The 15,612-nt window shown below is 35.5% G+C and overlaps 1 protein-coding gene across 15 annotated transcripts in view; it reads left to right on the top strand.

Annotated features, from left to right (window-relative positions):
• The window catches only part of NEK1 (NIMA related kinase 1), a 214,428-nt gene that overhangs the window by 47,690 nt on the left and 151,126 nt on the right, over positions 1-15,612 (top strand). For all 15 annotated transcript variants that reach the window (XM_082727264.1, XM_082727269.1, XM_082727266.1 and 12 more), the window contains 5 exons: positions 954-1,105; positions 10,762-10,821; positions 11,058-11,117; positions 11,207-11,254; positions 11,422-11,496. In XM_082727264.1, coding sequence (XP_082583390.1) covers positions 954-1,105; positions 10,762-10,821; positions 11,058-11,117; positions 11,207-11,254; positions 11,422-11,496 — 395 coding nt within the window. The remainder of the gene's footprint in view (positions 1-953; positions 1,106-10,761; positions 10,822-11,057; positions 11,118-11,206; positions 11,255-11,421; positions 11,497-15,612) is intronic.

The following is a 15,612-nucleotide window of genomic DNA, read 5'->3' as shown; positions in this document are numbered from 1 at the left end:
ACATTTAGCCAAGTTACAATGTTGTGATGTTATATATTTGTGTTCTGATTTGATCTTACAGTTGAACTCTCAGAGGGAAATTTTTTTCTTCCACTTTTCCTAGTTCCTAGGTAATATCTTTGATACAAATAATAGATTTCCTTTAAATTTCTTCAATTTAACTGTCTTTATTGAATTCATCATTGTGAATTCAAGGCCTCAATAAGAATTGGATACATCATTGCTGTAGGGCTTATACTTATATGTATATAAATTTTTATGTATCTCTGATTATTTCTTTAAAAGCAATCCGTATACATTGTTCTTGATACAGATTGTCCTCTAGAAAGTTTGACCATTTTATGTTCCCACCAATAGTGTGTAAAGGTACCCATTTCATGGGACCCTGAGCTGTGATTATTTTAAAGTGTTTGTTCATCCCTAAGTCTGTAGGTATAGACATCATTTAGACTATAGATGATGAAAGTATTAAAGTTGCTACAATGATGGTGTTAGTGTTAAACACTTGCTCTTGAAGTTTATGTGATAATTTTGAAAGTAATTTCTAAAAAGTAGTCCTCTTTAAAAAATATTTTTAACAGTTTTATTGAGTTACAATTTTATACCACTTAAAGTCAACACTTAAATTCACTAATTTTTAGTATATTCATAAATACAGTCATCATCTAAAGTCCATTTTAGGGATGTGCTTTTTTTTTTTAATAATGAGAAATTTCAACATCTTAAAGATGTGTGGCTTTTTGCTTCCTCCCCAAAAATGGCTTCAGTATCAAGTAGTTTATAATGAAGGCATTGATTGACATGTACTAAGGAGTAAACAAGATTTTTAATGAAAAGTCTCAAATGCTGTCAATGATTATGAAAATGAAAAAGTGCTGTCTTGAAGAATTTTGAAATTAAAGATTTAATATAAAAAACTCTAGGAAGAAAACTCTTTATATCTTTTCTTATAGCTAAAAGACCAGCTTCAGGACAAAGCTTGGCTTCTGTTGTGTCTGCTCAGAAAATTACAAAGCCTGCCGCCAAGTATGGAGTACCTTTAACATATAAGAAATTTGGAGATAAAAAATTACATGAAAAGAAACCACTCCAAAAATATAAACAGGTATGATCATATTACAGACTGTGTGTTAGTAGCAAATTCAGTTTGATCTTTTTTTATTGCAGTTCAATTGAGTTATCTTGATATTCATAGGATTGTTTTTGTTAAGTTACTAAAGAACATTGCTATTCTCTGCTTCACCAGTCTTCTAAAACTAAGAAGACTTACAGAAGTCACAAAGAAACATAAGTAGATAAATTAAGTAGTTGGTGCAGTAAAAAGAAAGTGATGTCATCAGTGAAATCACTTTTGAACAACCTAAGCAGAGCCATTTGTTTTTGTGTATAAAACAAGTAAATGTGATATACTTGATGAAAATGTGGGAAAATTTTGTATTTGAGAATTCATAATCAGATAAATTCATCAAAAACATAGAACTGGAAGGAATGTTATTATATAGTCTATAATATTTCAGATGAAAATATTAACACCTATAGTATTTAGGTGAAATGTCCAAGAACACACAGTATTAGTTGTGGGGATCTGACATTTTTCTTCATGTCAATAGCTGCATACTTTAGTATATGAAACCGGTTTTGTTTTGGGCTACATGTGCACATGCATACATATGTGCATACACATTACACATGTGTTTAGATACATATGAACATTGAACACACTGCTGTAAGAGAAATCTAAGTTAAAGCCCATCATAACATAGTTCAAATGATTACCGTGAATTAGTCTTCAAATAAGTTGTATAATTCAGCCTCCAGTCAGGAGAAAAAAAATACATACTAATTTGATCAAGGAAAGTTTAAATAATTAGTAACTATGTTTAGAGAATTAACTTTAAGGAATAAAGACCTTTAGAGAATATAAGAAGAGCAGACAAAGGAAGCAGCCTCTACACCTAGCTCTGAAACATAGTACCAAAGAAGAAATAGATTTTGGAAGATTGCTACAACCCCACCCTTAATGCTGAGATTCAAACCTTATTGGGTGTGGTATGGCTATAATTTACTGGATGGTGAGTTCACTGAGGTGTGCCATAGGCTAAGGCTGGCAAAAATGAAACTGTCCACAGTAGAGCTGATGAAGCTCCTGAGAACCTGCCTAGCCTGCCGGTGAAATGTACTGGGAAGCTGCCTGGTGATTCTTTGAATCATTGAATCTACTGGGATTGAATCTGCTGGAGTGCTGGTGGAAGTTGCCAGGTGTTGCTGAACTCTTTACAAGTAGGCTGGGCTGCCAGTTGGGTCTCCAGTGGAATGTGGTGGGAAACTGGCCTTGGGGTTGCTGTCCAAGGTCACAGGGGAGTTGACAGGGATACTAGCAGAACTCTTGGAAGTTGCCCACAGGGGTGAATGTTACTATGTGTCCCACATGCAGGAGGAACAAGAAGAAAGAAAGCCTGCTACTTAGGAACAGAAGCCATTGCCTTCTGCACTGTCCCTCCAACATCATCTGCGGACAAAGCTTAACATCATGCTATCAAGCAAAAAAGTGTTTATATTGGCTGGCTTCTAAAAAGAAGAAGGGTGAATTTGCAGCTGAGAGGCAATATGATAACTGGCACATGAGTTTTCCCTCCCTGCCTTCCTCCCTTCCTTCCTTCAGTTCTTCCATATAACATTTATCTAGGCCTAATGTACCAATTCCATCATATCTTTTGTTCCTCTTCTTTAATCACCAGAAGTCCTGGACCTCCAGACTTTTCCTTCATTAGCTAGTCTCTCAATTCCATATGACTTTGCATCCATGTTCATCAAGGTTATCAATCTGTAATTTTCCTGTTTGTGGTGGAGCCTTTGGTTTTGGGATCAGGGTAATGTTAACCTCATAAAATGGGTTTGGAAGTTTTCCTTTCATTTCTGATTTTTTGGGGACAGTTTCAGAAGAATAGGTATTCTTCTTTAAACGTTTGACAGAATTCTCCTGGGAAGCCATCTGGCCCTGGGCTCTGTTTGTTGGGAAATTTTTGATTACTACTTTAAATTCATTGCTCGTTATTGGTCTGTTCAGGTTTTCTATTTCTTCATATTTTGGTTTGGCAGTTTATAAGCCTCCAAGAGTGTGTCCCTTTCATCCAGATTATCTAATTTGTTGGCAGATAGTTGCTCATTATATGTTCTTATAATTGCTCATATTGGTTGTGATCTCTCCTCTTTCATTCATGATTTTATATATTTGGGTCCTTTCTCTTTTCTTTTTGATAAATCTAGCCAGGGGTTTATCAATCTTATTAATTCTTTTGAAGAACCAGCTCCTAGTTTTGTTGATCTGTTCTACTGTTCTTTTGGTTTTATTTCATTGATTTCTGCTCTGATCTTTATTATCTCTCTTCTCCTGCTGGGTTTAGGCTTTATTTGCTGTTCTTCCTCTAGCTCCTTTATGAGTTAAGGTTAGATTGTGTATTTCAGACTATTTTGTTTCTTGAGAAGGCTTTTATTGCTATATATTTCCTTTTCAGACTGCCTTTGCTGCATCCCCAAAATTTTGAACAGTTATGCTTTCGTTTTCATTTGTTTCCATGAATTTTTTTTTTTAAGATTTTATTTATTTGACAGACGGAGATCACAAGTAGGCAAAGAAGCAGGCAGAGAGAGAGGAGGAAGCAGGCTCCCCGCTGAGCAGAGAGCCTGATGTGGGGCTCGATCCCAGAACCCTGGGATCATGACCTGAGCCTAAGGCAGAGGCTTCAACCCACTGAGCCACCCAGGCATCCCTGTTTCCATGAATTTTTAAAGTTCTTCTTTAATTTGCTGGTTGACCCATTCATTCTTTAGTAGGATGCTCTTTAGCCTCCATGCATTTGAGTTCTTTCCAACTTTCCTCTTGTGGTTGAGTTCTAGTTTCAAAGCATTGTGGTCTAAAAATATGCAGGGAATGATCCCAGTCTTTTGGTACCAGTTGAGACCTGGTTTGTGACCCAGGATGTGATGTATTCTGGAGAATGTTCCATATGCATTGGAGAAGAAAGTGTATTTATTTTTTTATTTTTAATTTTTTTTGCTTTGGGATGGAATGTTCTCAATATATCTGTGTAGTCTGTTTGGTCCAATGTGTCATTTAAAGCCCTTATTTCCTGTTGATCTTTTGATTAGACGATCTGTCCATTTCAGTGAAGAGTGTGGTAAAGTCCCCTACTATTACTGTGTTATTGTTGATGTGTTTCTATGATTTGCTTATTAATTGGCTTGTATAATTTGCTGTTCCCGTGTTAGGGGCGTAAATATTTAGAATTGTTGGATCTTGTTGGATAGGCCCTTTAAGTGTGATATAGTGTCCTTCCTCATCTTTTATTACAGTCTTTGCTTTAAAATCTAATTTGTCTGATATAAGGATTTCTTTTGCTGCCCATTAGCATGATAAATGGTTTTCCACCCCCTCATTCTCTATCTGGAGGTGACTTTGGGTCTAAAATGAGTCTCTTGCAGACAGTATATTGATGGTCTTGCTTTTTTATCCATTCTGATACCCTGTGTCTTTTGATTAGGGCATTTAGCCCATTTACATGCAGAGTCACGATGAAAGATACGAGTTTAGTGCTATTGTATTTCCTGTAAGGTGATTATTACTGTATATTTTCTCTGTTCCTTTTTGGTCTATGTTTCTTTTGGACTCTCTCTTTGCTTAGAGGAACTCTTTCATTATTTCTTGTAGGGCTGGTTTGGTGGATAGCAACTTATATTTGAACATATTTTAAGACACTATATTTCCCCCTTCCACATGTTATATTTTTGATGTCACTCTTTATATCTTTTTGTTTTATGTATTCCTTAACTAATTTTTGTAGATTTAGTTAATTTTACTACTTTTTTTTTTTTTTAAGATTTTATTTATTTATTTGACAGATCACAAGTAGGCAGAGAGGCAGGCAGAGAGAGAGGAGAAAGCAGGTTCCCTGCGGAACAGAGAGCCTGATGGGGGGCTCAATTCCAGGACCCTCAGATCATGACCTGAGCCGAAGGCAGAGGCTTTAACCCACTGAGCCACCCAGGCGCCCCTTTACTACTTATTTCTTTAAATTTGTGTGTATCTTTATAAGTGATTAATCCAGTTTTTACCATTTCCAGCAAGCTTTTTACTTCTGTATGTTTTCTTTTTATTAATTATTGCCATTTCAACTTAAAGAAGTCCCTTAATATTTCTTATAAGGCTGGTCTAATGGTGATAACGTCCTTTATCTTGTTTGTCCAGTAAACTCTTTATCTTTTCTTTAAATCTGAATGATAATCTTGCCAGGTAAAGTCTTCTACTTTGTAAGCTTTTCCCTTTTAACACTATTTATGTTATGACATTACATTCTGGCTTCCAAACTTTCTGCTGAGAAATCCGACAGCTTTCTGGGGTTTCTTTTGTATGTGACAATTTGCTTAGAGTTCTCTTGGTGTTTTTAAAAAATTCTCTCTTTACTTTTGATATTTTAATTATAGTGTGTGTTGGTGTAGCTTTCTTTTGGTTCATTTTATTTGGAATTCTCTGTACTCCCTGGACCTGGATTTCACTTTCTTCCCTAGGTTTGGGAAGTTTTCAGTCATTATTTATTCAGTTAAGTTTTCTGACCTCTTTTTTTTCTCTTCTTCCAGGACCCATATAATGCAAATATTATTCCATGTGATACTGTCCCAGAGGTCCCTTATTTTCATTTTTTAAATTTTTTTTCTTTTTGATGCTCTGTCTGGGTGAGTTTCATGACTTTATCTTCCAGCTCACTAATCTGTATTTGTACTTCATCTTGTCTGCTGTTGAACCCCTCTAGTGTGTTTTTCAGTTCAATTTTTGTATTCTTCAGCTCTGACTTTTGTTTGGTACTTCCTTGTGTTTCCTTTCTATTTGTCAAAGTTTTCTCTGTGTTCACCCATTCTTGATCTGAGTTCAGTGAAGATATTTATGACCATTACTTTGAATTATTTATCAGGTATGTTACTTATCTTCATATTATTAGGTCTTTTTCTGAGACTTTTGTCTTATTCTTTTGTTTGGAACATGTATCTGTTTCCTCGTTTGGCTTTCTCTATTTGTTTCTCTGTATTGGGTGAAAGAGTATCTCTCCCAGTCCTGAAGGAGTGGCCTTCTTTTGGAACATACTCTTCTTTCTACCTATTTTGCTTGCCTTTCTGTGTTTGTCTCTATGGTATATGTGGAACAGCTGCTTTTCCTTAACTTGGGAGGAGTGGTCCTAAATATGGTTGTCCCTTATGTAGACTGTGTGTGCTTGATGACTTGTGGTGGCTGGGTGGAACTGTGACTGTTGTGGCCTGGAGGTCATAGGGCATTCTGTGCCCGGTTGCCTTGTTGGGATGGTGTGGCCAGAGTGGTCCTGTTGCTATCTGTTCAGAGGGTGCCCTAGGAGGAGCTGAAACTGAAACAGATCCAAGCAAGGGATTCTGGGATTCTCAATGCAGTGGGCACCCTGGCAGGATAGCTAAAACTAAACTGGTTACAGGCCTGGGAGGGAGTGTCTGGGGCCCCTAAATGCAGAGGACAGCTTGTCAGGAGAGCTGAAGCACTGTGTAACACAGAGGGTCCCATGGTTCTATACAGGGCACATTGGTCTGGTGAAACTGAACTAGATATATTTCGGGGTGTTCTAGGACTCTCTGCATAGAGAGTGCTCTGACAAAGTGACTGGAGCTGAGGCCAGTACAGGTGGGGTGTTTTGGGGGCCTTCATACCTGGGGTACCCTGGCATGGCAGCTGGAGCTGAAGCAGGTATCACCTGGGTGGTCCTATAGCACCATGCACCAGAGCTACCCTTATAAACTGTCCAAAGCCATGGTGGTCTGGGCCTGTGTCATTTTGGCACAAAAGGTGGAGCTGTAGTAAGTGCTGACCAGGGGATTTGTGTGCACTGCCCTCTGGCTACCTTGATGGCTGGATCTGGTGTGGGTTAGAGGCCTGGGGCCCATTGAAGTGGCAGGCCAGATAGGGTACCAGGACCCTGCTCCCTTTACTAAGGTAGAGGGGAGTGTAAACTGTGTTACTCACTAGCCCTTCTAACTTGGCCCAGAAAGAGTTCTATCAGCTCTCTCTGCCCCTTGGTGGATTTTTAAGACTTGCTCTTTTGTATGCTGGTTCTCTTTTAAAGCTCCAGAACTCCTGGGGCTGCTGTGGGCTAGGGACACAGAGCATGATGAAGTGGGTAGGCCAGCTTTGGTGTCTTGTACCTTAATCTGGTCTGTGCTTTCATGGCGGAGGAGGTAGTGTAAACCATGGTACTCCCAGCCACTTGTACCTAGATGGAGTTATAGTTGCTCCTCTGTTTGATGGAGTTCTAGGGCCAGATCTTTTATATACTAGTTGTTCTTTTAAACAGCTTATTTTCTGTGTCCCAGGGCAGACCACTTTGTTTCCAGACCCTCAGCACTGTAGTTCTCAACATTGGGGATGGGAGCCCCCCCCCCTTTAAAAAAACAAAACAAAACATGTCTTTGTTTCTCTTGTTCTTTATTTAGTTGTGTAGAAGTTGTTAAATCAGCCTGTAGTTCACTAGGAGAAATTGCTCCCATAAATAGGTGTAAAGTTAGTTAGTGTGTTCATGGAGGTGGTGAAAGCTTGAAAATGAGAAGTTTATAAGAAAACTACAACCACTTAATAATATTATCTTGTCACTTTTTAACTGGAAAAATTTAGGCTAATAACATAGTATTACTACTTAGCATATGATAAAAATATTTGCATGTCAGAAACTTGTTTCAGTGCCTGTAATGTTATTTTTTTAAGGATTCTGTTCTTATGCCACCAGAGGGAGTTCTATGAATAGGTTTAGTTCTGATTTTTAAAAGGAAATGCAAAATAAAACATTTCTCTTAATGTGATGTTTTATGTTACCATATTTTCTCTTCTGTGTAAATACAGTTGAAGATACCTGTGTGATCTCAAAGAAGCAGCTTGTAGGTAGAAACGATAATGTAGATAAATTCCCAAAACAGTATTAAGCAACAGAAACAAGATACAAAAGAATACATATTATATAATTCCATTCATTAGAAATTCAGAAATTCAGAATCAGAAAAATAATAAAATATATTGTTTAGGAAGGCATATGTAAGTTGCAAAACAATAAAGAAAAGCAAGGTGGTAGTTAAAAAGTTGTAGAGGTAGAATTTGTGAAAGGATACTTGGAGGGATTCTGGGTATTGGTTTGACTTGAGTTGTAGCTATATGGTTATTTATTTTTGCTAACCTCTGTGTAGATCTTTTATCTACTTTCCTATAGGTGACTTTGTATCCCAGTTTAAAAAAAAAAAAAAAAGAAAGAAAAAAGAGGAGATGATTATGTGGAATAGATTAGAGAATTTGAGAAACTGACCCAAATATTTGTGTGAATTTATTATATGATACATGAGGCATTTTAAACCAGTGGGGGGGAAGATGTATCAGCTTATAAATTGTTATGAGATAATTGAATTTCCTAGAAATCCTAGAAAAATGTAGATTCCCAACTCATATCATGAATAAAAATTTATTTTAGGTAGGTCTACAAATAAAAATATAACTATAAATGTTTAAAAATCTAAATATAAATTAAAGATCTAAATATAAAAATGAAACTAAGTGGCAGAAACAAAACATAGTATCGAGGTTAAAATGTCTTCTTAGTAAAACAATATATGCAGATCTCATAAAGGAAAAGATTGGCAGATTTAACTGTATATAAATTATAAACTTCTGTATGGTGAAAGATACAACAAACAGCAACTAATAGAATGGGGAAAATATTTGTAACATCTGTAATAATCTTATTTTCTGCAGTATGCAAAGAGCTCCTGTAATTGAACAATGCCACAATTAGATGAACAATTGGTACATAAAAAGACAAATGTTAATATCTCTATACTGGGAGTTATTGTTAACCTTTTTAAAAGCAGAAAATCAAGATAGATTGATAATACTCAATATTCGTGAGACTGTGAGTAAATGAGTGTTTTGGTGGGAGTATAATTTGGTGCAGACTCTTGGGAGGGCAGTTTTTCTCAACATCTAAGTTGTGTTAGACATGTACTTCCATGTCTAGAAAAATTGCCCTTCTGAAAGCTTGCATATGGCACAAAGATGAGTGGATAGGGAAGTGCCTTACAAGCATATGAAGTAGGAAAAAGTAGAACCAACCCAGTTATCCATCCCTAGAGGAATGCTAAAATAAATTAATTATATCCATTGTATGGAATATTGCCATTGTTAATTTGCTTACTACAGTGTGAAAATGTCAAGGAGCATTGTTAACAGCAAAAAGCATTTTTTCATCTAATAACACATTGTTATTACGTTTATGTAAGAAGCATAAAAAGCTAAAATTCTTTGTATGTATATAGTTATATATATACTTAAGTGTGTATTGGAAGGTTACTCATGAAAATACTGACAGTGGTTACCTCTACAAGTAGAGAGTGAAGTAGACTAACTTCTTCTTACTATTGTTTAAATTTTATATAATAGTGAACATATATTGTATAACTACTTTTTAAAAAATTTATCTCTTCAATATTGGGCTTTCTAAATGACATTTTATTTTCATATTAGAGAACTTTGAAAATTAACATCTGTATCTGAGGACAGAACTCAGTAATTGTAGAAGAACCCTTTTTCATAGTTTCTTTGAATCTGAGGTTTCTTTTTGCTTAAGAAACACCATACCAAACACTTGAGTCATTCTTTTATTTTTAGGGATATGTATATATATAATTTTTAGAGAAATTTTTAGAGATATATATATATAAAATACATATATATGTTTGTATTTTGTTTGTTTTTTTCCTGCTCTAATCTTTATTATTTTCTGGCTTTGGACCTTGTTCTTTTTCTAGCTCCTTTAGGTATACGGTTAGGTTTTGTATTTGAGATTTTTCTTGTTTCTTGAGGTAGGCCTATATTGCTATAAACTTCCCTTTTATTTTTTTAAAAGATTTTATTTATTATTTATTTGACAGAGATCACAAGTAGGCAGAGAGGCAGGCAGAGAATGGAAGGGAAGCAGGCTTGCTGCCAAGCAGAGAGCCTGATGTGGGGCTCGATCCCAGGACCCCAGGAATCATGACCTGAGCCAAAGGCAGAGGCTTTAATCCTCTGAGCCACACAGGCGCCCCTAAACTTCCCTTTTAGAACAGCTTTTGCTTTATTCCAAAGATTTTGGATGGTTGTGTTTTCATTTTCATTTGTTTACATGTATTTCTTTTTTTTTTATTTCTCTTTGAATTCTTGGTTGATCCATTCATTGTTTAGTAGCTTGTTATTTAGCTCCATGTGTTTGTATTCTTTCCACAGTTTTTCTTGTGATTGATTTCTAAAACCATACCATTGTGGTTGGAAAGGATGCATGATATGGTTTTAATCTTTTTAAGTTTATTGAACCTTGTTTTGTGGCCTAACATTCTGGAGAATGTTACATGTGCATTGGAAAAGAATGTGTATTCTGAGGTTTTTGGGTGGAGTGTTCTATATGTATCTGTTAGGTATATCTGGTCTAATGTGATTTTCAAAGCTGCTGTTTCCTTGTTGATTTTCTGTCTGAATGATCTATCTATCCATTGATGTAAGTAGGTGTTAAGAGTTTCTTCCTATTATTGTGTTACTGTGGGGATAATATGTTTTGAAACAGAGTCATGGCAGTATTTGGCTTTACCTTTTTCTTATTTTAAGTTTCTACAAATTTGAATTTTTCAAATAGGTACCTCAAAATCCTTATCTAATTTGTAGTTTTACTTTTTGTCCAGGCCCATCACATTCCAGTGAAGAAAGTGAATCCCGGAGAAGAAAGGAGGAAAATGTTTGAGGTATAAAGACATCTGTCTGCTTATTTTAAAGCTTTGCAAAAACAATTCTAAGAAACAAAATCTTATAAAACCTCCAAACCTTTCCTCCTTATTTCTTTCAAACAAATTAACCTTCAACTTAATCCTTTTTTTCCCTTCCTAATCTCCCTGGGCATATGTTTACCATACTAACTTTCCTTATGAAACTAGAAAAAGTAGGAATTACTATTGATAAAACTGTTCTTTTTTTATTTAAGGAAGCAGCAAGAAAGCGAAAGTTGGAATTTATTGAAAAAGAAAAGAAACAAAAGGATCAGGTAGTTTTTTTGCTTTTTTCTTCCTTGCCAAGTTGTGGATGATAATAGTTTAAAGAGTTCTAAGAAGTTTGTCTTTAAAATTGTTACAGATTAGTTTAATGAAGGCCGAGCAGATGAAAAGACAGGAAAAGGAAAGGGTAAGAGGATAATCCATTTTTCCGTGGTGCATTCTACCCCCTCCCCACACATATACTTTTTTTTCCCTAAAGGAATACACTGATTTCCATTGTGTAAGTAAATATATTTCATGTATTTTATATTAAATACTTGAAATTTTGTTTTGTTTGTTTCTTTTCCCCAAAAGTTGGAGAGAATAAATAGGGCCAGGGAACAAGGATGGAGAAACGTGCTAAGTACTGGTGGAAGTGGTGAAGTAAAGGTAGGCATTTGATACCCATATGGTTACACTGCTGTGGTTATTTTCTCCAGTTTCACCTTGCTCTTTGAAATGTATATAACTGACTTTAGGAGGAGGGGAGGTATTAACTTTTTACCTGGAATTCTTCATCTATTACAAATTCTTAGTTTTCCTACATGTATTTGATACAAAATTTGTATTGATAACTAATATCTGGTAAATTGTTTAAAAAGTTCAGTGTGAAGGCTATGATATATCATTTTTCCAGAAGAATCTTTTTTAAATTTCAATAAAATTTTTCACACTTCTGCCTAAAATTCTTTCATTGCTTCATCTGTCCTTAAGGAATAAGTTTTCATAAGATTCTTGTTAGACTGGTACCTGCCTATCTCTCTAAGCTCATCTCCATCCATTCCCTACCACAGGCTATGTGCTCAAGTGAGGCTGAACTATAAAGATCATACTTGTTTTGAAGTTTTCTTATTGTGTGTAACCTGTCTAATCTCTTTGTCTTTTTGCACAGTGTTTCTCCTTACTTGAGAGCACCCCTCCCTCCCTCTTCACTGTCAATCCCACAACCAAACATTTATCTAGATAGCAGATTACCTAGCTAACCATTTAACTAGATATATTAATTCAGACACTCCTTTTGGGTAGATCCAGACTCTATAACCTTGGGCAAGTTACTTAACTTTTCTAAGCCTTAACTTCTTCATTAAAAAAAAAGGAAAAGAAAAGAAAAAAAAAATTTCGAAAACAATGCCTGGAGTGTGGCTAGTAAGGACTCATTGGTTTGACTCCCTGTTTCTTTTTTGTTCTGTTTGTCTGAATCTAAAATTTCCTCTTTTGCTCTTGTAGTATCCTTAGGTGTCTACAGTAGGCTGAATTCTAAGATGGTCTCTCAAAGTTATGATTCTGGTGTAGATACCTTGTATTCCCTCCCCTTGGTGGAACCTTATGGGTAAGGTGGTGTCACAGTTCTCTTGGTTAGATTTTGTTACATGGTGAAGTGGTAATGGGATAGTCACTCCTGTGATTACTGTTGACATTTAACGAGATTCTCTTATAACAGACGGGAAGGGGAGAATAAAGTTTGAGAGACAAGCTTCTGCTGGCCTCTAAAAAAGCAAACAATGTTGCAAGAAAGTATAGGTAGCCTTTAGGAGTAGATAGTCCTCTTTGACTAACAATTAGCAAGAAGGTGGTGACCTTAGAATTATGGCCACAAGGAAATGAATTCTTACAATATCTAGTGAACTTGAAAGAGGATCCTGATCCTCAGATGAGAATTGCAGTTCTGGCTGACACCTTCATTGCTCTCTAGTGAGATCCTGAACAGGAAACTTGGCTAACTGCATCCAGACTGCTGAGCCAAGAAAACAGTGAGACAATGGATATTGTCTTAAGCTACTAAGTTTGTGGTAATTTGTTACACAGCAATAAAAAAATGAATATACTTTTATTCCTCTGTATTATAATTTTAATGCATGTCATCCAATCAACTTTTAGTCAACATGTCTTTATTTTTTTAATTTTATTTTTTCAGTGTTCCAGGATTCATTGTTTATGCACCACATGTCTTCAAATTGTGAATTCATTCCCTGACCCAAGCTCATTAGTATTTAGGTTCTAAATAGATTTGTCAGATTGACTTGTTGCCATTTTTACTTCTTTTCCCCAAAAGTTATGATTTGAATAAAAGTTTGTTTTATGTAGATATGTGTGTTCTGTGCTGGCTTTCATATTTTTCATATTACGTATTAATAATTCAGTAAGTCACTTTTTCTAATTCTGTGTTAATATATTATACTGTTTTTAGTAATATACTTTTATCTTTATTATACTTTAGCATTTTTGTGCTGTACTATCTACTGTACTTGGAAGTACAGCTTGCTACCTCCTGAATGACAAGAATGACTAAGTGTTGCCCATTCTAAAATAACTAATTCCATATCTTAACTGATTATAAAATAAAACTTAATTAAAATGTAGGCCCTTTGATTTTGTCAAGCATTTTATATCAGTTACATGGTTAGTGTTGAGAATTTGATTATTTTTTCTTCTCCTTTTGCATGTATCCTCTATGCAATAAGATGTCTTTTCTTCTATGATGTCTAAAGCTATACTTAATCCTGAAGTCCAGTTTAATCAATGTTGTTTGGTAACTGATTAGGACAGTTTTTCAACAGAATTCCATCGTATGTGCTTAATAGATTTCTGCTTCATTTTATAAATTTTTATAATGCTTTTATTGAGGATTAAGAAAACTATTTCTCATGACTTAAAGCAAATTCTTTTTTCTTTTAATTTTTTTAAAGATTTTATTTATTTATTTGACAGAGAGAGAGAGAGCACAAGTAGGCAGAGTGGCAGAGGGAGAAGGAGAGGGAGAAGGCAGGCTCTCCACTGAGCAGGGACCCTGATATGGGGCTCGATTACAGGACCCTGGGATCATGACCTGAGCTGAAGGCAGCCGCTTAATCGACTGAGCCACCCAGGCGCCCTTAAAGCAAATTCTTATGTTAGTTTCTGTACTTCTTTCCCATGGAGTTTGAAATAGTTAACCTCTTAGGTTGTTTGATTTCTCTAAGCCTCTTAGATTGTTTGATTTCTCAACAGTTGATAGGGACCTAGAGCCTCAGTATAATGTTGATCAAATTAAGGAAATCCCCTAACTAAAGATAAAACAGAAACTAGACATTAAGGGAAAGATTTCAAAATTAATACCATTATTATAAACCTCTAATAAGGCATTATTCAGAGTATAAATTACCAAATGTCTTTGGTTATTTAATATCTGCAAAATCTGGGACTTACTGCTTTATTTCTGATGTATCTCTTATGAATGTGTTTTTTAAAAAATTATGTAATGTTGCGCATAGTTGGATCATACGGTGATCATAATATGTGAGAAGCTTACCTGTTGTTTGAAAATATATTCAAATACTACTCAGCAATAAAAAGCAATAAGCTGTTAATACATGCAACAACATGGACCAGTCAAAAACATACTGAGTTAAGGAAGCCAGACATAAGAGTACATATTGTATGATTTCAGTTACATGAAATTATGGAAAAGGCAGTCCAATCCATGACAGAGAGCAGATCAGTGGTTGAGTGGCTGGGATGAGGGAACGTTGACTGCAGAGTAATGAGGCAGCTTTTTGGGGTGATGGATATGCTTTTGATTGTGGTAGTAGTTACACAAGTTATTTGTCAAAACTTATCCTCCTGTGCTTCTAATTGGCGAAGAAGGTGATTTTTGAAATATCATATTGCTTGATATTTTGAAATATATTGCTTCAGTGTTCTAGTCCAGTATTTTCAGCATTACTTTCAACATTACTTTCCAGTATTTTCAGCCTTCATTTTGCTAAAGGGAAACATTAGACAATTCAAGTCTACAACATTAGACTCAGATTCAAGTCAGGTGATATTAGCACCAGACTATATTCAGAGAGTAACCAATCTCAAAAGAGATGCAACTGCTTTTCATCACAAGTCTGATTCTGAATCTTGCCTTGAGAGGCACATTTTGAAGATGTGTGTGAGGATTCCTTTAATGGGGTTTCCTGCCTACTTAGTTACCTTCCCTGTTTCTAACAACTTTCATCTCTTCTCAGACATCTTCAATCAGTTATCTGTATTCATTTCCAGTTTTTTTTTTTTTTAACTCATGCTTTCTTATAATATTGTCTGCAGCTTACTATGTCAAGATTTTATCTCACTGGGCACACTGAAATTTACCTGATTCTGGTATTTTTCTTTGCCTCTTTTCTTTGCCAGATTTCTTCCTTAAGATGTGATCACTTGGAAGATCTTTTACTTGTCAGTATTCTGGCTTCTGTTCTCATCACTTCCCCCACAAAAATGGGTTTTGGAATGCTACTACTCAACTTCAGTCATAACAGTTTCTTTTTAGTGTTGTTGACCTCTGCATTTGAGATTATTAATTTCCTCTTGATTGTGAAATTCTTTCACCTTGACTTGTGCAGCATTGCACACTTACTTTTAAAACTCTTATCCTTGTCTGACATCTGTTTTCTAACTATGAGTTTTCCACACAGTTGAGTTCTTATGTTTCAGTAGTTGTAGCATTATGTCTGCCTTTATTCTTTGTTATTCAGAGAGAGACTC

This window comes from Mustela nivalis (genome assembly GCF_964662115.1).
Source record: "Mustela nivalis genome assembly, chromosome: 4".
Taxonomy (NCBI): domain Eukaryota; kingdom Metazoa; phylum Chordata; class Mammalia; order Carnivora; family Mustelidae; genus Mustela; species Mustela nivalis.
This window is presented reverse-complemented; position numbering and strand designations above follow the sequence as displayed.